We start from the raw sequence: 20792 nt of genomic DNA, 5'->3' as shown, positions 1-20792 counted from the left end.
ATGCACATGAGACTATATGTAATTGATAGATAAAAAGATCTTTTTGCATGAGATACCCAAACATAAAATTACTTTTACTTTTTCATAAGATCTTTTAAAAAAAGATAACTCGAAAAAAGATATTTTTTTAGAAGCTCACCCAAACAAGCTCTATATGCATGTTTGATGAAGCTTTAAATTATTTTAAAACATTTGATTTTACTCGAATATGTATTTTTTCAAGCATTGAAGTATTTGTTAGTATTTACTTATTTTAAAATTGTGAAATATATTTGAAATGCCTTAAGATTGAGAAAATATGATTGAAAAAGATTTGGATGAGAAAGTATTATTTGATTTGATTTGATACCTTATATGTTTGAAAGACCGAAGAATTTGTTATATTTAAAAATTATATGTTTTGAATTGGTTTGAGAGGCTCGTATTAGAAAACCATAGTTAACAGTTGTTATGACGTTAACCTAGATGCATTTGACTCAGATCTCAACTAGCAGGGGCGTTGCTAGCCCAACGTATAGACCACACGTTGGATCTGTTATTCCGTACAGATATACGAGAGGAAATGGCTACCCATAGAGGTGGAGTCGCCCAAATGTGGACTTTTGATTTGATTTCTGTATGAGAACTCCCTTATTGATTCACTTATTCATATAAATTATTATTTTCTAACTAAAATTATTTTTATAATAATGTTTATATGGTCTCATGTGAATTATAGATGTACTATCTAGTCACTGACTTGCAAAATTCATTCCCTTTTTTTTAAAAATATTTTTCAAGAATAAATATTTAATTATGTGAGCCTTTCTATTCAAAAGTAATGATTTGCAATGAATATCTATTTTTTGTTGAATTCATATGTCTTAGGTAGGATCCATTCATATTTATTTATTTTATCTCTTATTAAAAATATGTAATTATTCATTTTAAAAACTTAAATTTATTTAAATATTTGTAACATTTTTATTTATCTTATATTTGAATCTATTAGACTTGTTAGCTGACTATTTTTCTGAGCCCCAACCTGTGATTGCCATGCTAATTTAACTTCCTGTGTTAGTGATTCCTCACTTCTTTCTATCTTTTGAGACGAGGTTTGTTACACATACCATATACTGCTTCTGATGACTTCTTTTAAGATATTCTTTACCTATTAAAAAGGGTCTTAAAGAATGATTAGAGAAGTACAGTTCATATGTAGCGATTTACTTCAAGCTTCTGTTAAAGATTTAAAATTTTGAATGATCAAATATATTACTATGCTTACTGCTTACATGCACATTGTTGCAGCAAAATATTATCCCAATATTTGCCACAACTAGTTCAAAGAGAATCCTGCTTTGATTTATTACGAGCCTGATTTCTCACCTCCATACCGTGGTATGAGCTTTGTTCCATGCAACAAAAACAGCATTGGTGTATGTTGTGTAGTTACGTAGCTTCCCTGATTTGTGTATATATGGAATTATTAAATTTTATTTATTTAAAAAAATCAAATTTATATGTAGCTTACTAGCCTCGTCATCTAAAATTTTATAGATTTTCACGACTGAGTGAAAGGAAAAAGCCTACTGTTATCTGTGCACCAACATTTTGTGTGTGTCCTGATTAATTTTACAACTGACTTCAGTTTGGGCTCCTTTATTTTGTAGGGTAGGGCTAAAAGGGAGGCCTAGTAGTAGCCTAGTGGGGCTTACTTTCACTAACAAAATATTCTCTAAAATTTCATGAACTCATCTATCTATCTATTCTTGTAGATACATAAGTATGCACCACATTACTTTTGAAATATTTCTTTCCTTCTACTAATGTCATGTCAACAATATTGCTTACTTGGCACAACTTTAGAATTAACCACTCAATTCTTGTCAAATCAACTACTATTTTCAAATCAGCAAAAAAAAAAAAAATAAATAAAATAAATAAAATGTACAAATAAAAAACTAAAAAATAGAATCCAATAAATTTGTAACCTCCAAATACATTGAATTCATATTCCTATATTTATTATATCTTACCGTTATAAACAATACAATAAATTTATAACCGCAACAATGAATTTATAAATTAAAAGTTTAAAAAATGAAAATTATATTTTATTATTATAATTATGTTTATTATAATCATTTTAATTTTTGCCAATGAGTTATACCTCAAATAGCATAGTCTCCCATATTGGTCGCGAGTTCGAGTCTCTGAATCTTTGGTAAAAAAAAAAATAATCATTTTAATTTTTAGAAGTAACACTAGGTACAAAGAACTATTATTGTAGTTTTTACTTATTATTAAAAACAAATTCTATTTTATTTTACCATTATAAATTTTGAAAAGAATATTTGAAAACTAAAAAAAAAAAACAAATTTATTAAAAGAGTATCAAAATAAAACAAAAAAATATATGATATTAGACATACATTTTCATATTAGATACATTTGTAGTATAAAGGTATCATAAGCTTGTGAAGCAACTGCAAGTGTGAGTAAAATCAGAGAGAAGAAGAGCAAGAAAAAACTGTGATTGTTGTATATTTGATTAATGAATCTGATACACAGGAGTTGGTTTATATACAGGGAAGTGCAGGGGAATGTGGTTAGCTGGCTAACAGAATTTACAACTCAACATAACAGAAAGCAACAGAAGGAGAAAGGGAAACGTGTTGCATAACAAACTTCACCAACTTGCTGATTGAAGTTCTAACTGAAGCTCCTGAACTTTCACGTGTCTTCATCACCATTCCTTGTGTCATGCCCCCTCAAACTCAGAGGTGCAGAATTTGGCAAATTCTGCACGTTGAGTTTGTTCCTGAGATCAAGGAAGGCTGAGGAGGGAAGGGCTTTTGTGAGGGTATCTGCGATTTGGACTGTGCTGGGAACATGGCTCACCTGCACTGTTTTGCTTGTAACATGATCCCTGACAAAATGCAGATCGATTTCGAAGTGCTTTGCCTTTGAGTGCAAGATGGGATTCGCTGCTAGAAGGACATCACTCTGGTTGTCGCAATAGGCCATAGGGGCTTCATGAACAGGCCATTTCAACTCTCCTAGTAGACTTTTGATCCAAACCAGCTCTGCTACTAGATCAGCCAAAGCTCTGTACTCTGCCTCTGTACTTGATCTGGCTACTACTCCTTGTTTCTTTGATTGCCAGGAGACCAGGTTTCTTCCCATATACACACAGAAGCCTCTAATTGATTTTCTGTCACTGGGGTCACCAGCCCAGTCTGAGTCACAGTAGGCTGTTAGCTTCATGGAGGGATCTTTGTGAAGTTTGAGACCAAAAGTTGCAGATCCACTTACATAACGCAGTATCCTTTTCACCAATTTTCAGTGTGATTCCAGTGGAGTTTGCATGAACTGGGCTAGCTTGTTTACACTGAATGCAAGGTCAGGCCTTGTTATTGTCAAGTACTGTAGGCTTCCTACCACTGATCGATATAGGTGAGGATTTTCAAATTCTGGTCCTCCAGTGGCTTGAATTTTCAAGGATGATGGGAGTGGTGTTGAACATGACTTGCAGCCACTCATGCCTGCTTTTGCAAGGAGATCTTTTACATACTTGCTTTGAGTCATTAGTAGTCCTCCATCACTAGTCCTGATCACCTGAATTCCCAGGAAATAATGGAGCTTTCCCATGTCCTTGAGAGCAAAGGCTGAGTTTAGCCTTTGAGTAACAGCTGTGATTGCCTCATTCGAACTCCCGATTACAATGATGTCATCAACATAGATTAGCACATAGGTAATTGAGGAGTTTGTTTGTTGGACGAACACTGAGACATCAGATTTGGTTGGAGAGAAGCCAAATTTCTGAAGGGCTGAGGAGAGTTTGTGGTACATAGAGTACTTTAGTGAGCTTGCACACCAAGTTGCTATCGCTTGAGACATAACCTGGTGGCTGTCTCATATAAACGTCCTCTGTGAGTTCACCATGTAAGAATGCATTGTTAACATCCACTTGCCTTATTGACCAGCCTCTTGCCAAAGCAATGGAGAGTATTATTCGAATGGATGTCGGCTTGACTACCGGACTATATGTCTCAGTGAAGTCACAGCCTGGTCTCTGGGCGAATCCCTGAGCCACAAGTCTTGCTTTGTATTTCTGTAAGCTCCCATCTGCGTTATATTTGACTCTATAGACCCACTTGCTGCCTATGGCTTTCCTACCAATTGGTAGTGATACCAGTTCCCAGGTGTTGTTCCTTTGCAAAGCCTCAAACTCTGCATCCATTGCTTCTTTCCACTTTGGATCATTCAGTGCCTGTTGTACACTCTTGGGCTCCAAACTTGCATGAAAGACCTTTGGTTTTAGTGAACCAGTTTTACTTCTTGTTATGATAGGGTGAGAGTTTGTGACTGTATCACAGGGTTCAAGAGAGGTTGAGGTTGAATCCCAGGAAAGCACAGTTTCAAAGTCTGATATAGGGACAGGGACAGGTGTGTCAGATGGAGCTGTGTGAAGGCTAGAGGTGGTGGTAGGTTGGCAAGGATTTTGACTAGAAATTGGAAAGGGAACATTGAAGTTGGAGGGAATAGTAGGAGAGGTGTTTTGTTGGTGCTAACTAGCAGGGCTACTTCGGGGTGGAGATGTGTTGTTGGAAGGTGTTGTAGGAGGTTTGGGTATGACTTGTAGTGGTGGTAGGCTAGGATAGAGTGATTGTTCTTGAGGCTGCTGTATTGCTTTGCTAAATTCTGAATGAGGGTCCTTGAAAGGGAAGTTGGTTTCATCAAATACTACATTTCTGGTAATGACTGTCTTGCCGGAGTTTGTGAGACACTTGTAGCCTTTGTGTCTAGTACTGTATCCAAGGAACACACAAGTTGAGGACTTGAACTGGAGCTTGTTCTTGTTATAGGGCCTGAGATGTGGAAAGCACTTACAGCCAAACACTTTTAGGCTATCATATTGTGGTTTCTTGTTGAGCAATCTCTCAGTGGGTGACACACCATTCAACACTGGTGTAGGCAAGATATTTATGATTTGTGCGGCTGTTGTGAAGGCATCCCCCCAAAACTTGATGGGCACTGATGATGCAGCAAGCAATGTGAGTCCCATTTCCACGACATGTCTATGCTTTCTCTCAGCCGTGCCGTTTTGTTGATGAACATGTGGACAGGAAAATCGATGAATGATGCCTTGTTCTTGTAGTAACTTCGAGAGACTGGTGTATTCTGCTGCATTGTCACTTTGAAATATTTTCAATTTAGCATTTAGTTGCAATTCAGCCATGTGTTGGAAATGTAAAAATATAGATTTTAACTGAGCTCTACTTCTAATAAGATAAATCCAGGTAAATCTAGAGTAAGCATCAATAAAATTGACAAAGTAGTTATTGCCATTTGAATCAGGAAATGGAGCAGGACCCCAAATGTCAGAGTACACTAGTTCTAATGGCTTATTGTAAACAGATTCAGAATTAGGAAAAGGTAAGACATGGGACTTTCCAATGCAACAGGAGCTACAATGAGACTTATTAGGTGAAAAAGAAAGATTACAAAACTTTAGGACTTTGGAAACAATAGCAGCTGAGGCATGTCCAAGTCTGGCATGCCAGAGCATGTACTGGTTTGTGTCTGTATTGAGTGAGCTGGTGAGTGCAGAGGGTGAGTGTTCAGGACGAAAATTGAGAAGCCAGTACATGCCTCTTGCAACATCCCCTTGCAGGATTACTTCTTTAGTATCCTGAGATTTGACATAACAACCATAAGAGTGAAATTCAAAGAATACATCATTATCACAACAAAATTGATAAACACTGAGTAGATTCTTTGTAATATCTGGTACTAGTAACAATTTTTGCATTATTAGTTTCTTTGAGCTCAAGTTAGTTTTGAAATATGCTTTTCCAACACATTGAATGGCCAAACCTGTACCGTTCCCAACTACAACTTGATCTGGCCCCTCATAGCTTTGTTTCTCTGCCACATTCTCTGGATCAGCAGTTAGATGGTGAGTAGCCCCAGAGTCTGGATACCAAACTGCATCTTGAATTGTTGCAGGGTTTGCTAGAACACTGCTCATGTTTGCTAGAACACTACTCATGTTTGCTTCTGGTTGCTCATTCTTCTGTTGCCTGTTGTCATACCTTTCTCTGCGCTGAGGCTGAGAGTAGTTGATTTGCGCATCATCATCTTCATACCTATACCAGCAAGTTCTTGCAGTGTGGCCAAGCTTGTTACACAATTGACATTGGGGCCTGGCTTGCTCATGAATCCTTTCTTGACCTTGTGGTGATCTTTCATAGCCTTGGTATCTATCTGAGTAATTTTGATTTCTGGACCTGTCTGAGTGTGACTGCCGTCCTCCCCTGAAGCTTTGGGATCTGCCTCTACCTCTAAAATTGCTTCTTGATCCACCTCTTTGAATGAAATTTGCCTGATAGCTTTCTTCAGGATACTGACTTGAGTAACTTGATTGAGCCATGTTCACTTATACCAGGTGATCTAATTCAGGCTTTCTAAACCTCTCTAGCATGCTTTCATGTGCCAAAAGAACTGCTTCTAGCTCTCCAACTGTGATTCCTTGAGATCTTGTAAGAATTGAGGTGAGGACTGGTGCATACTCTTCAGTGAGACCGTGAAGAATTGCATTTATATGCTCACTTTCACTTACTTTTTCTCCTACCGAGATTAGTGCATCAATTGTGCTCTTGATTGTTAGCACATAGTCACTCACTGATGCACCAATTTTTGTGCTGCTTAGCTTGTTTCTCAACTGAATTACTTTTGCTTTGACCTGCGATGCAAAGTGACTCTCCAGCGTATTCCAGATCTGATAGGTGAAGACACAGCCAACCATTCGAGTTGTGTATGATTTTGTCATTGAAGCCAGCAACCACGATTTCAGCAATGAATCTTGCTTCTTCCATCTTTGAAATTCTGGATTGGCTTCTCCAGTTTCGAGAAACTTCAGTGGAAGGTTTGCTCCTGTGATATGATCGAGTAAATCATTTACTTCTATTGTGGCTTCTACCTGATCTTTTCATTGGAGAAAGTTATTATTATCAAGCTTCATGTATATCGGATTTGCTGTGAAACTAGGTACACTCGCCGTTGGAGCTGAGTGTGAATCAGTGAAGGGATTCTATGGCACAGCCATAGTTTGTGAAGGAGCCAAGCTCTGATACCATGAAAGGTATCATAAGCTTGTGAAGCAACTGCAAGTGTGAGTAAAATCAGAGAGAAGAAGAGCAAGGGAAAACTGTGATTGTTGTATATTTGATTAATGAATCTGATACACAGGGGTCGGTTTATATACAGGAAAGTGCAGGAGAATGTGGTTAGCTGGCTAACAGAATTTACAGCTTAGCATAACAAAAAGCAACAGAAGGAGAAAGGGAAACGTGCTGCATAACAAACTTCACCAACTTGCTGATTGAAGTTCTAACTGAAGCTCCTGAACTTTCACGTGTCTTCATCACCATTCCTTGTGTCAGTATATAAGATGCATCATGTATGCATGTTTACCTCAAAATACTAATTAATTATTTTCTTCTTTTTACTAAAAATGTTTTAACTTTTAGCCTTTGTTGCGTATATTTGTACATATAAGATGCATCATGCATGGATACAAATCTAAATATATAATTATTACAATAATTATGTTGACCGCAACTCTATAAGTTTAGGCCATTGACTACGTTAATTGCATTGCCAACTTTAGAATAATTATTATTTGGCACAATTTTAGAATCAACCACTCAATTCTTGCCAAATCAACTATTATTTTTAAATCAGTAAAAAAATAAAATATACAAATAAAAAACTAAAAAATAGAATCCAATAAATTTGTAACCTCCAAATACATTGAATTCATATTCCTATATTTATTATATCTTACCGTTATAAACAATACAATAAATTTATAACCGTAACAATTAATTTATTAATTTTTATAAATAACTCACCAAAAGTAATAAACATCCATGTTATAAATGTCATAATAATATTATTAATCATAATAAATTTTACATTATAAGTATTTAAATTCTATACCATTTAAACTACATATATAAGTCTCTTATCACTATTCCTTCACATAACATCAAATTTAGCACAAAAAATTTATTTTCGAACTGCATATCTCAAACTTACTCAATAGAGCATCATTCTTTCAGAGCAGAACGATTAGATCTAATGGCCATGCAATGAGAATCTGATGATCAGGTATGACAAAAAAAAAAATCACAACATGCATCATACATTCATACTTCCTCAAATATCATATACCCAATGATAACATAAATTGAATATTGGAATAGGAAAAGATCTTCACAATTTTAGCAACTATAAACGAAATTGATGACAAATTAGGATGAAAATATGTTAAATGTAAAAAGTGTCACAAGAAAGCATATATAAAAAAAGAAACAATTATATTTGTGGCACATGTAATCAAACACCACAGTATCCAACAATAAGGTAACTCTATATACTTTTCATAATCTCATCTATCAAATTATTAGTTGTTAGCCCAATACTTATTTTAGATTCAGAATTCAATTAAAGCTTTTAGATCAAAGTGTTACAACAACTTTTATACTATTTGATGGCGACGCAAAAAACTTATTGGACACAACTGCTTTAAATCTAATGACATTTCAGAAAATAATGACATTGAAGCACCACACCATCAAGAGATTAAGGAGAAAGAAAACCATACAAATTCAAGACACATCTTCGGAAGAAGAACATACATACAAAGATGGAACCAAATAACATAATAGAAAGTGTATCAAATTCAACAATTCATAGAGAACATATCTTCACAAGAACCTACGACAAAAAGAAGAAAGCACAAACTCTAACAACCAACAAAAAAAAAAGGAGGACGAGCGCCACATAAGATGACTAAGTCCATCAACTAAAACAAATACAAAAATCAAACCACCAAATAAAAATGTTTAAAAATGTTTACAACTCTCATCCAAATCTTTTGTACTACAAATTATTTAAAATAAAATACCTTCTAAATTTAACTTTAATTTACACATATTTAATTTATTTCTACAAAACATAACAATTTTTAATATTTATTATATACTATCATTAATTTACCGTCCCGCGCATCGCACGGGTCTCATTCTAGTTATTTAAAATGTAGTTACTCATGTCTAACGAAAAATTCTTAAATGAAAGTCAGATCCGGTAAATTACTTCTTGACCGAAATACCATGCAAAACCACAAAAATTAGAAAACTCTCTAGAATGTCATGATCTAAAATCTAAATACCAAGAAAAGGCAACAGATTTGTGTTGCCTGACGACCCAAAATTAAAATTGTTGTTGATATAACATCCAAGGTTGTATTGTATCCATCAGTATCTTGCGTATGGGTGTAGAGTTGGCATTCATTTTTCTAATTTTATTATTTTATTTTTTTTATTTTTTACGGTGTCTCTGTCTCTGATGGAGTCTTCTAGTATGATGCAAGTGGCGTTATGGTCTTATGGACCATCATGCTCCTTGAATCCTTAGCCATCATATAGATTGATAGATTCATAGATACAGCAAAATCCCAATTCCGATGCACCTTACTTCCCTAATCTCCTAAAAAACACCAACTAAACAATTTATTGTGTTATGGAAAGCTTAAGTAAAGTATTGCTGAAATAGTTATTACAGCATAATTAAATATGTGTTAATCCTAAGATACTATTAATAGTGATGGCGTGATAGGCTAAAACCTGAAACTGAAAGCACCAAGTGTGAAGTCTTGAAATGGCAAAGACATAAAGTGTTGCGCTTAGTGGAATGTAGTAGTTGATATATAGTAGGGTCGTCAGGCAAATGATTTATCTAATTATCTTCCTTTTGTTTTATATTACTTTAGCACGCCTTGCAATCGATTGTTATGTGACACTCCTAAGTTATGACATCGATATTCTGGTTCTGATAATATACAAAATTTGGCAACAATCATTACAGAATGAAACCAATGTGAACACAAATTCACATCACAAAAGCAACATACGTGGCCCTCCACAGTATCACAATGATATTCCATGATTCGATTTTCTTGTTTCCACACCAGGCAATAGAAGAATTAATCTCCCTTGTCATTCTGCAGTAGAAAAATTAAATTATGTTGAGATCTCCACAAAGAAAAATTGAAAAAAAAAAAAAAAAATAGGAGCCATATATTTACTTTACCATAAGATATGTTTACAATGGCAAGGCCTAATAAAAACAATTGACGCACCCCAAAAATTGAACCCACCGCCCTTTAAATAACTTAAATTTAGGCACTCCTTACCCCCTATCAGAACCTTTCTAGGGACGAGAAGCTGCTCCTACTCTCTAGAAACCATGAATGAGCTCTCAAAGCCACACATTTTTTCTTTTTCATTTAGCAGTACTTAAATGCAGAACCATTTAATGGCCATTAATTTTACATGATATGATATGATGATAAATAAATGCTCATCAAGTTGCTTTTGGGTTTGTCCACTTGGCAGGCTCTGATGCATTTGTAGCTAAAGCTTCATCATCACCACCACTTTACAATTTTAAAGCCAAAACATTTGTGTGTGAATGAGTATATATAAGTAGTGAACTTCTTAGGATTGTTTGTCCCTATTGCTAACTCCTGAGTGTGTTTGTGGCATTCTGCTTTGTGCTATACACACAGACATAATAGTTCTCTTTCTGGTTCTTGTTTTAGAGTGTTGTTGAAAAATGAGTTACTTGGGTGTGGGTGTTAGTCCTGGGACTGTGCCAGTTTATCACAGCAAGGACCTGAAGATGTTGGATAGGAGGGTGAAGATAGCAGAGGTGGTGCTGAGGTGTGTGATCCTTGGCCTTGGAGTTCTTGCAACTGTTCTTGTGGTAACTGATACACAAGTCAAAGTGATCCTGTCCTTTCAGAAGAAGGCTAAGTATACAGACATGAAGGCTTTAGTGTAAGCCCTTCTTTAGTTCTTTCTTTCTTCTCCTTTTCTGTTGGAAAAATGGAAATGGTAGTGTACATGCATGTCCGGTCCCTGATGTTTTTGTATTCTGATATTGATTCAGGTTCTTGGTAGTGGCCAATGCTTTGGCTGCTGGCTATTCCTTGATTCAAGGACTGTGCTGTGTTCTTAGCATAATTAGAGGGAGTGTACTCTTCAGCAAGCCCTTAGCTTGGATTATCTTCTCTGCTGATCAGGTACCTTATGTATATATTTCTAGTTTCTACATTTTAGTAGTTGAATTTGCAATTGATCAAAGATATGGATTATTGAGTTTATATAAAGTAGTAACTAGGCAACAGTATCTTATTCACTTTGCATGTTGACACCTTGTGTCAGAATTTTCAGAGTAGGGTCCAGTTGGTTATGGTTTGCTTTCATGGTTTAAATTTTTATAGCAATCCAAATCAACAGTGACCTTAAATTCATACATGATTGATACTAGCTACAGTCACTGTCACTCTTACCACAAGGCATGTTTGGATTTAGGATCTCAAATGTGAGAGCTTTTAATTTCCTTTGTCATGCTGGGTTTCAAACAAGCATTAATAAGATAACGGGTTATGGTTTATGAAGTATTGTCCTACTACAACTTACAATCTCATAAAGTATTTTTTATTCAAGTGAAGGTTTAGAATCATTTTTTAGTTGAATGAAGTCTCAAATATAAGGTATAACAGAAAGGTATGTTGAACTTGGTTTATTCAGGTAATGGCATATGTGACGATGGCGGCAGTAGCAGCATCAGTGCAATCAGCGGTGTTTGCAAAGGCAGGGCAAACTGAACTTCAATGGATAAAGGTTTGCAACATGTATGAGAAATACTGCAACAAAGTGGGAGAAGGAGTAGCTTGTGCTGTTGTGGTTAGCCTTAGCATGGTTGTCCTCTCTTGTATTTCGGCTTTTAGCCTCTTCCGTTTGTATGGCGGTAACAAAAACAAGAATGCAGGTTGGTAGGCTTAGGAACTACCATGCTTTCTTGGCTATTGTAATAGTTTTGAAATTCATTACAATGCTCATTTTGAATATGTAGTAATGCTTGAATTATGATACCAATCTCAATGTAATTGTTCCTTATTCTTAATAATCAATGCCACATTAGCCTTTTACAATTGTTATTATCTTTCTAAGAGCATATATTAAATTGCTAAATTGATTATGTTGGATTCATGTTATACCAATATGGCAATACATAGGAAATGAAAAACACATGATATTATTTAATAGGCACTATAATGAATCTAAAAATGATAAGGTGTGGGAATCAAGTAGAGGTGGTTTTTCCTTCCAACCACAGCTCCTTGTGCTTCGTCCATATCCAAATCTTCTGGCCTAATTCCTTTAGGGAGTTCCCAGTTGAAGTGGTAGAGTAGCATAGCTAGAGCAAACTCCACATTGGCTAAACCGAAGGTAAGTCCCGGACAAGCTCTCCTTCCTGCTCCAAAAGGGATGTACTCGAAGTTTGATCCTTTGAAATCCATAGGAGTGTCCTGGAACCTTTCTGGTAGGAAGGTTTCCGAATCATACCAGTAATCGGGATCTCTTCCGAGTGCATATGCATTTACCATGACTTTAGTCTTGATTGGTATATGGTATCCATGGATGGTGCACTCTTCTCTGGATTGTCTTGGAAGCAACAGAGGAAGAGGAGGGTGTAACCTCATTGTTTCGCTGACCACAGCCTTCAAGTAGGGAAGCTCTGCAACATCTGCCTCCTGGATTGTTTGCTTCTCTATCAAGGCTTTTCGAATCTCAGTCTGTGCCTTCTTCATAGCTCTGGGGCTTCTCATCAATTCCGACATAACCCACTCTATAACTACTCCTGAAGTGTCTGTTCCAGCAGCAAATATGTCCTACATCATAGTTTCAAAGGCCTTAGTTATCATAAGCAAAAGGAATTGTATGTAAATGAAGTTACAAAAGTTCAGACATACTAACCCAAATGACTGCTTTGACATTGTTCATTGTAATTTGGGTGTCAAGGGTGCCACTATGTTGGACTCTTAGAAGAACCTCAATAAGATTCTCATTCTTTACTTCTTGTTCTTGCTGGTGTTTACCTTCCAATTTCCTTGCTTCATTCTCCTTTATGATCTTGTCTAAGGTCTTGTCAATCTTGACATGCATCTCCTTCAATTTGGCTTCAAAACCAGTGATGAAATGCAGAAGTTTCAAGGAAGGAAACAAATCCGCAAGGTCAAATCCATCGGATAACGCTATTGTCTTCTTCACAAAGGACACAAACTGTTCATGGTCTTCGGATATGTTGCCAAAAACAGCTCTAGAAATCACAGTGCTTATGAGATTGTTAATCATTTTACTGAGATTGATGGTTGCACCTGCGGATTTGCGAATTGTTTCTACCATGTTAGCTACCTCCTCTTCTCGGATAAAGGAGAAAGACTGAACCTTCTTAGAACTTAGAAGCTCAAGTGTGCATATCTTCCTCATCTGTCTCCAGTATTCACCATAGGGAGAGAATGCAATGTCTGTTGATCCATAGGTTATGATCTTGGAAGGAAGGAACTCAGGCCTGTCTGCAAAAGCAAGATCATGAGCCTTCATGATTTCTCTGGCCATATTGGGGGATGAAACAATCACTGCAGAAATCTGACCCAGTTGAAGGTGCATGAGTGGACCGTGTTTGTTTGCTAGTTTTCTGAGAGCATGGTGTGGAAGTGATGAGCCTGCAAGTTGATGGAGGTTCCCTATGAGAGGTAGTTTCCATGGCCCAGGTGGTACTTTATGGACACTCTTACCCTTCTTTGCAAGCCATAGCCATACCGCAGAGATGAGGAAGCTTATTATGATAAACACCATGGATGAACTAACTTCCATTGGCAGATCCAATACTCTCTGAATGATGCTTTCACTTGATGTACTTATGCAACCGATTCATGTTTATTTTATGCTGTACTTTATTTGTCTGAGTCAACGAAAATTTAAAATGAGTAGTTGCTTATCTCACGCCATTGGATTATGTACATGTAATTTTGATTCTTCACCACGGTTTTATTCTTTCGGCTAGAATGTTAGGTAGCTAACAAATTGTTTTTTTGTTTAATTTTTTATTAATAATTATATCTTAAATATTGAATTTTAGAGTAAATTAACAAATAAATCTATGAAATATTATATTTCAAACATATTAGTCCATAAAAAAAATATCAATAAAATTTTTCAAAATAACAAACATGAATAATTTAAATTAAGATCTTCTACTATAATCATGAGGGACTAATTTAAAAATAGTGTATACACATTTACTTTCATAGAAAATTTTATTAATATTTTTTTAGGAATTAATTTGTTTAAAGTATAAATTTTTAGAAATTTATTTATCTATTTACTCTAAATTTTAAATTCTAATAATATCAAAACAAAAATATTAACTAATTGATTAATTTTAATAAAAAATATTGACTCCTAATATTTTTCTCTACTTATATTCATTAGCAGTAAAATATCTTTAACCCAACCATTTAATATTATACTTTTTAGTTAATACTTTTAAATATTACTAATAAAAAATAATAAATTGTGTTATTTCTAGAATATTACCCTAAAAACATATTTTCTTAAAAAATTGAATTAATAATTATATAATATATTATGATTCATGTACATACAAAATAACTATCAATTAGTATATAAAAATATATCTTTGATATTTTATAAAAAAAATTATTATATCTTTATAAATAAATTTGAGTATTCGTTTATTATAAATTTGATTATTTAATTATAAAAAATTTAATTATTATGATTAATCGTTTAATTAAAAAATATGTGAATAAATATGTATTTTTAAACTATTTTTTCTCTCTCTCTCTAATTGATTAGACATTAGCTATTCAACTTTAGCTAGATTTACATGCACGGTGCATGAAAAAATACAAAAATATAAATTAAATTATTTTTTTTAGTGTTAAAAAATAAAATAACTTAAAATTGCTTAATAAAATATTTTCTTATAGTATTATTTAGTCTAATCTTAAAATATATAGTAAATATCGTATTATGTTATATATATATATATAAAAGAGTATTTATATTTAAATTAAATGTATTAATTTTTATTTTTTAAATTATTATAAATTTATAATTATAGAAATAAATTATTAAAAAACTATAACTAACATAATAGCATCTAAAACTACACTAAATATATAATTTTTTTGTCCAAATCGATTTCTTTTTAAAAAATATTGAAGATCAATAAAAAAATATAAAATAACAAACTTAAAATATAATAAGACTTTTTTTTTATTTGATATTATGATACCAATTACTATATTGTGTAACATATTAAAGATAGTAGTGATATAAAAAAATTTAAAATATTAGACTTATTTTAATAAATACTTATATATATATATATATATATATATATATATATATATAATTTATCTATTTTATAATTTAGTTGAAAAATAATTTTGTTTTATAAAATATTAAAATTAATAAAATAGTATAAAATCATTTATTTGTATTATTCATTATTTGATAGTTGAATTTTATTTAGTTCATTATACTTTAAAATAATAAGATTATTTTTTTATTATAAACATAAAAAATAAAAATAAAAAAATAAAAATTTGTTGACCTTAAAAGTAAAAAGAAAAGAATATATATATATATATATATATATATATATATATATATATATAAACACACAAAAAAGAGAATGTGCTTGTAGTAAATTTTGAACCCAAGACCAAGAATTTGTAGAAAAACTCACGATAAAAATAATAACCAATTGAACAACTTGTACCAAATAAAATAAGGGTCAAACTTTTAGTTTTATAAAATATTTGGGGCCATGGCCCCATTCTCTTAATGAAGTTCTGCCACTGATGCTATATATTATATATAAATATATATGTACGTTATTTTTTTTTTGAAACGAAAGAAGCTCAACACATTACAGTGGAGCATACAAAAAAACATAGAAACATAAAGAGCTACCAATAGAAAACACTCAACCCCTGGTCTTTCCATCACTGCCATCAGCCTCTCACAGGATCACAACCATGCCATGCTGTGTAGCTCAACTCCGTCCGTGTGTGAATTATCTCAATACTCGTTTTTTCATTCTTGAAGATCCGTGCATTGCATTTCAACCAGATGTTCCAAATCACTGCAAAGAACACTGTCATCAACACCCTCTACTCTTGTTGTTTATCGTGCATGCCACGCCAACTCTCAAAGAGTTCTTTAATGGTTCCAGGAATTACCCACTCTTGACGAAGTGCCCTCAACCACTTGCACCACACCTGCCATGTAACCTCACACCGAAGAAATAAATGCTCAGTAGATTCGATTTCCTTGGTACATAGTACACACATACTATCACTCAGAATGTTAACTCCTAGCTTAGTCAACCTCTCCTTGGTGTTCACTCTACCAACTAGCACAAACCACCCAAAAAGCTCAATTCTCAGAGGTACAAAACCTTTCCAAAGGGAGCTCGTGAAGCTATAGCTCGTAAGCTCAGCCGGCAGTGTCTTCGATTGTATGGCCTGGATCATAGAGCTAGTTGAAAAGACACCTTTATTTTCAAACTTCCACACCATATTGTCCTCCCGATCAGCTGACAGCTTCACTGACCTTAATCTCTCATGGAGCTGATGGACAAGTTCCAGCTCCCATTGAAACAACTCCCTCCTCCATTGAAAATTCCATATCCATTCTAGTCCATCCCAAAAACCACAATCTCCAATGATAACCCCTTGCTGGCTTGAAATAGAGTAGAGCCTTGAAAAACTCAGTTTGAGAGCACCACCTTGAACCCAGTTATCTTCCTAAAACCGGGTTTACAAACCATTGCCTACATCCATTGCCAGACCATTAACCACTTTATCTCGAATCCGTGGTTCTTTTATATTTAGCTGACATATGTCTTTCCAAGGCCCTTCTTTTACTGGTAGATGCTGAGTTGCTAGCATTACATCCGGGTTCAACTTGTTGCATGAACAAACTATCTTCTTCCACAGTGGGCAATCCTCCTTTGAAAACCGCCACCACCACTTAAACAAGAGCGCTGTGTTTCTCAGCACTGCATCACCTACCCCTAAGCCCCCAGCCTTTTTTGGAGCCTAGAGTAGCTCCCATTTGACCAAAGCTATACCAGAGTTACCGTTTTCCTTGCACCACATAAAGTTCCTTTGCAGAGCAATCAGTTTGTCTGCCACCGCTTTCGGCATCTTGTACAGACTTAGATAATATATAGGGAGGCTATTCAGGACCGATTTAATAAGTACAAGCTTACCTGATTTATTCAACACCTTCGCTTTCCATAAGCTATGCTTCTGTTCCACTTTATCGATGATTGGTTTCCAAGTCTTCACCAGGCGCGGATTCGCTCCTAGAGAGATTCCCAGATATCTAACCGGTAGAGCGGCTTGCTGGCATCCCAGTAGCCCAAACGCGTGATCAATCCATCCTTGATCCCAATTTACCGATATCAAATTCGACTTACCAAAATTGATACTCAGTCCAGATATCAACTCAAAACACCGCAGCAGTCTCTTATAGTTTAGGATTGTTTCAGTCACTGGCGGGCAGAACAAAATGGTGTCATCCGCAAATTGTAAGTGTGACAGTTCAACATGAGCGCTCCCTACCAGTAACGGAGCAATGCGCCCATTTCTGACAGCTTTCCCCACCATCATGTGCAAGCATCGACCACTAGCACGAATAGTAGTAGAGAAAGTGGGTCTCCTTGTCTTAGTCCCCTCCCCATCTTGAATGGCTTGGATGGTGACCCGTTTACCAGGACTGATATGGTGGCCATAGTAACACACTCCTTCACCCACTTCCTCCATTGTTGGCCGAAGCCCATCTTCTGGAGTACAATATCAACAAAACTCCATCTTACTCTGTCATAGGCTTTTTGGAAATCCAGTTTGATAATAGCCGCTGTCCTTTTCCGCGTCTTCAGCCAATGAACCGTCTCGCAGGCTATGAGTGCGCCATCATGAATTTTTCTACCCCTTACAAAAGCAGTATGAGTCTCACCGACCAACCCCGGCATCATAGATCGCATTCTTCGTACTAACACCTTCGAAATTACTTTATACACACACCCCACCATACTAATCGGCCTAAAATCCTTCACCTCCTTTGCACCTTCAAACTTTGGGGCTAAAGTCACCCACGTTACATTACCATCCGGCGGCAACTTAGTACCGTGAAAGAACCCCAGTACTGCTGCAATGAATTCCAGCCCAATGTCCTCCCAGCATCTCTTTATGAAGTTCATGTTATACCCATCACTCCCTGGTGCCTTTGAAGATTCGCAGTCCCACACGGCCTCCTTGATTTCCTCCTCCGATGGCATCACTTCCAGTGTTTCAGCCTCATCCCTATGGATCTGCTTCATTAAGCCATCTCTGATTCCAATCCTCGGAGCATAATCTTGTTTATATAAGTCCTTGTAGAACCCTCTAATTGCACCTTTTATTCTCGCCTGATTCCGTACAAGTCTTCCATGTATCATCAGGGTGTCGATCTTGTTATTCCGTCTTCTGACCGAGGCAATGTTATGGAAGTATCTAGTATTCTTATCCATGTTTGCAGCATGCTTGGACCGAGACATCTACTTCCAGTGGATTTCCTTCCTAATGTACCATTTTTCACAAAAGCTCACCAGCGCCTTCCGTCTAGCCTCCGTTGTACCATCATACACCCCATCACTAACTAACTTGTCCAGCCTGGTGATCTCCTCCTCAAACCTCATGAGTCTCTTATCCAGGTTCCGAAAGTTATCCTTGTGCCATTGCCTCAGTGGTACTGTTAAAGCCCTCAGTTTGCACGTGAACTGTGCTTCTCTGAGGCTTCTCCATTCATCCTTCACCATTCTCAGAAACCCCTCATGCGTAAACCAGGAATCTAGACTTCTGAACGGCCTAGGTCCCCCTCCTAGTCCTGTACCTTCCAAGATCAACGGACAGTGATCGAACAACCCCTTTGGACCCCCTTTTAGCCGAATATCCGGAAACTTCTCAGTCCATTCAATATTGACCAGAACTCTGTCAATCCGACTACAAGAACGACCCCTAAACCATGTGTACTTCCTATCAGTAAGAGGTAAATCTATCAACTGCATGTCATGCACCCAGCTCTTAAACTCTTCTGATGATGCCGGTAAGGTAGTAGCTCCTTTGCGATCCTCAACGTGTAAAATTTCATTAAAGTCCCCTAGAAAGCAGAAAGGAACCTGATACACTCCTGCCACATAGCTCAGCTCTTCCCATGTGCCCCGTATACCAAGCAAAACGCACAACGAAAGTTGGTCCTTGTTAATACTCCTTCAACACACAACCACCTCTCACCTTTATAGTTGTGATGTACTTTAAACACTCCATCATTCCACATCAATAACAGACCTCCCGCTGCCCCTACAGAGTCCACATAATCCCATCCAGCAGTACTAATTCCCCAAAGCCTTACAATATCATATTTAGTAATCACTTCTTTTCTTGTTTCAAGCAGTCCTAACATGTTCAGGTTATATTTATGCTTCAAAGATTTCACCATGCTCAATTTTCCGTCCCCCTCAACCCCCTAATGTTCCAATAGCTCACAATCATTTAAACAATTTTTTACTCACCTTATTTTGATTTTTTGGCCAACTCCTTCTCGCCTTCTCCTTCTGCTTCGCCATTCTTCTCTTTGCCGCTATTTCCTTATTTTGTGCTTGCGAAATTCCCATAACGTCTTCCTCCTCATCATATAAGACAGCACCTGATTCCATAGCCAGTGCCCAAGTTGCTTGATTTTCCTGGACCTGCTCTTCCTGCTTCCCCTGGTATTCTACGCCCTCTGAATGACCCCCTGTTCCCGGTTCAGACCTTGCTCCTGCCCCTAGGGGATCACCACCGTCAGCCACATCCGCCATGGCCCCTTCTGCATTGCCAGTTGCTACCAAGATACTAACCTTTCCAGTTAGCCGTCTCAGGCTCGCTTGCAACCTAGCCTTGTGAAGTCTGTCCGCACTTCCCCCGTCCTGCTCCACCTGTTCCTACCGGCCTACAGCCTCTTCAGCGTGCATTCCCCCCTGCGACACCCTTCCACCATCGCACTCACCCCCTGCCTCCACGACCGGTTCTGATTCCGCCAAGCCCTCCTCCACTTCCTGCGTCCTAGCTGACAGCGATCTCCCATCACGGTGCTTCAGTCCTCCCGCCGTAGCAGCAGTCGCCTAGAGCAACCCTTGCCCGCCTCGCACACCTTCCAACGGCGCCGTTGCAATCAGGTTTCGTGGAACCCTCCAGACCCTCAGTCCACCCGACCCGCCCGTGCCCCCAATGAATGGAGGTCCACTAGTCTCTTCAGCCAGGATACAACCCTGGCCCAGCCCAATAGCAGTCCCACTTATGCGCTTTTCATGCGCGTGCTGTAGCCCCCCTCCTTCCTGAATTGCTTTTGGGTCTAATGAAGGCAGGCCCAATACAAACCCCTCCCACCCCCATCCTGGCGGCACACCTGATGGCCCACATGATGCAATCCATGTGGTCTAGCACACGCAGCATTAACCCCTCCTCCCCCAGTTCCCCACAGCTGCGTGACCGTGTTCTCAAACTCCCCCTCATCAAGCACTCCACATCCCTTAGAATCCGCTTTCCTATCGTCACCACTAACTGAATCTGGTACATGCGTATCATTTTTGAAATTCAAATATTCGACGTTAACATCATTCAAAAATACATCATCAATTACTATCATGTCCTCCCCTCAGCATGCTGCACAATATCGAAGATTAACAGTACTTTGGTCGTCCCGATCTCCCTGACGTCCACAATTTGAGCCAAATTTTTACAGACCACCTTCTTCACTGATCTCAAG

The 20792-nt window shown here is 36.9% G+C and overlaps 3 protein-coding genes across 3 annotated transcripts; 1 reads left to right on the top strand and 2 right to left on the bottom strand.

Annotated features, from left to right (window-relative positions):
- The first annotated feature begins 10160 nt into the window (after nucleotides 1–10160).
- Nucleotides 10161–12055, top strand: LOC107636753 (CASP-like protein 2B2). Its single transcript, XM_016340244.3, has 3 exons — nucleotides 10161–10895; nucleotides 11008–11140; nucleotides 11652–12055. Exons 1-3 carry the CDS (start codon nucleotides 10672–10674, stop codon nucleotides 11898–11900), a joined length of 606 nt encoding a protein of 201 aa, XP_016195730.1. The 5' UTR covers nucleotides 10161–10671; the 3' UTR covers nucleotides 11901–12055.
- LOC107636725 (cytochrome P450 71D8) lies at nucleotides 11972–13928 on the bottom strand. Its single transcript, XM_016340221.3, has 2 exons — nucleotides 12882–13928; nucleotides 11972–12796 (listed from the first exon to the last, which is right to left on the bottom strand). Exons 1-2 carry the CDS (start codon nucleotides 13779–13781, stop codon nucleotides 12185–12187), a joined length of 1512 nt encoding a protein of 503 aa, XP_016195707.1. The 5' UTR covers nucleotides 13782–13928; the 3' UTR covers nucleotides 11972–12184.
- Nucleotides 13929–16111: 2183 nt separating this feature from the next.
- Nucleotides 16112–18516, bottom strand: LOC107613265 (uncharacterized). The gene is made up of 3 exons (XM_016315190.1): nucleotides 18114–18516; nucleotides 17063–17790; nucleotides 16112–16747 (listed from the first exon to the last, which is right to left on the bottom strand). The coding sequence occupies exons 1-3, from the start codon at nucleotides 18514–18516 to the stop codon at nucleotides 16112–16114; spliced, it is 1767 nt and encodes a 588-aa protein (XP_016170676.1).
- Between the last annotated feature and the right edge of the window lie 2276 nt (nucleotides 18517–20792).

The sequence above is a fragment of the Arachis ipaensis genome, chromosome B1 (genome assembly GCF_059453495.1).
Source record: "Arachis ipaensis isolate K30076 ecotype BB chromosome B1, ASM5945349v1, whole genome shotgun sequence".
Taxonomy (NCBI): Eukaryota; Viridiplantae; Streptophyta; class Magnoliopsida; order Fabales; family Fabaceae; genus Arachis; species Arachis ipaensis.
Note: the sequence above shows the minus strand (reverse complement) of the source record. Positions and strands in the feature narration are given on the sequence as shown.

Bases quoted from the DNA above. Each gene is read 5' to 3' on its own strand.
- LOC107636725 (XM_016340221.3), bottom strand. From the start codon at position 13,781: ATGGAAGTTAGTTCATCCATGGTGTTTATCATAATAAGCTTCCTCATC. The intron at 12,797-12,881 runs GTTAGTATGTCT...ACTATGATGTAG, and splicing joins ATGTCAAAGCAGTCATTTGG to GACATATTTGCTGCTGGAAC.
- LOC107636753 (XM_016340244.3), top strand. From the start codon at position 10,672: ATGAGTTACTTGGGTGTGGGTGTTAGTCCTGGGACTGTGCCAGTTTAT. The intron at 10,896-11,007 runs GTAAGCCCTTCT...ATATTGATTCAG, and splicing joins ACAGACATGAAGGCTTTAGT to GTTCTTGGTAGTGGCCAATG. The intron at 11,141-11,651 runs GTACCTTATGTA...TGGTTTATTCAG, and splicing joins TTATCTTCTCTGCTGATCAG to GTAATGGCATATGTGACGAT.
- LOC107613265 (XM_016315190.1), bottom strand. From the start codon at position 18,516: ATGGATAAGAATACTAGATACTTCCATAACATTGCCTCGGTCAGAAGA. The intron at 17,791-18,113 runs GTAATGTAACGT...ATTGTACTCCAG, and splicing joins TACTAAGTTGCCGCCGGATG to AAGATGGGCTTCGGCCAACA. The intron at 16,748-17,062 runs GTCAAATGGGAG...ACCCGGTTTTAG, and splicing joins GTAACTCTGGTATAGCTTTG to GAAGATAACTGGGTTCAAGG.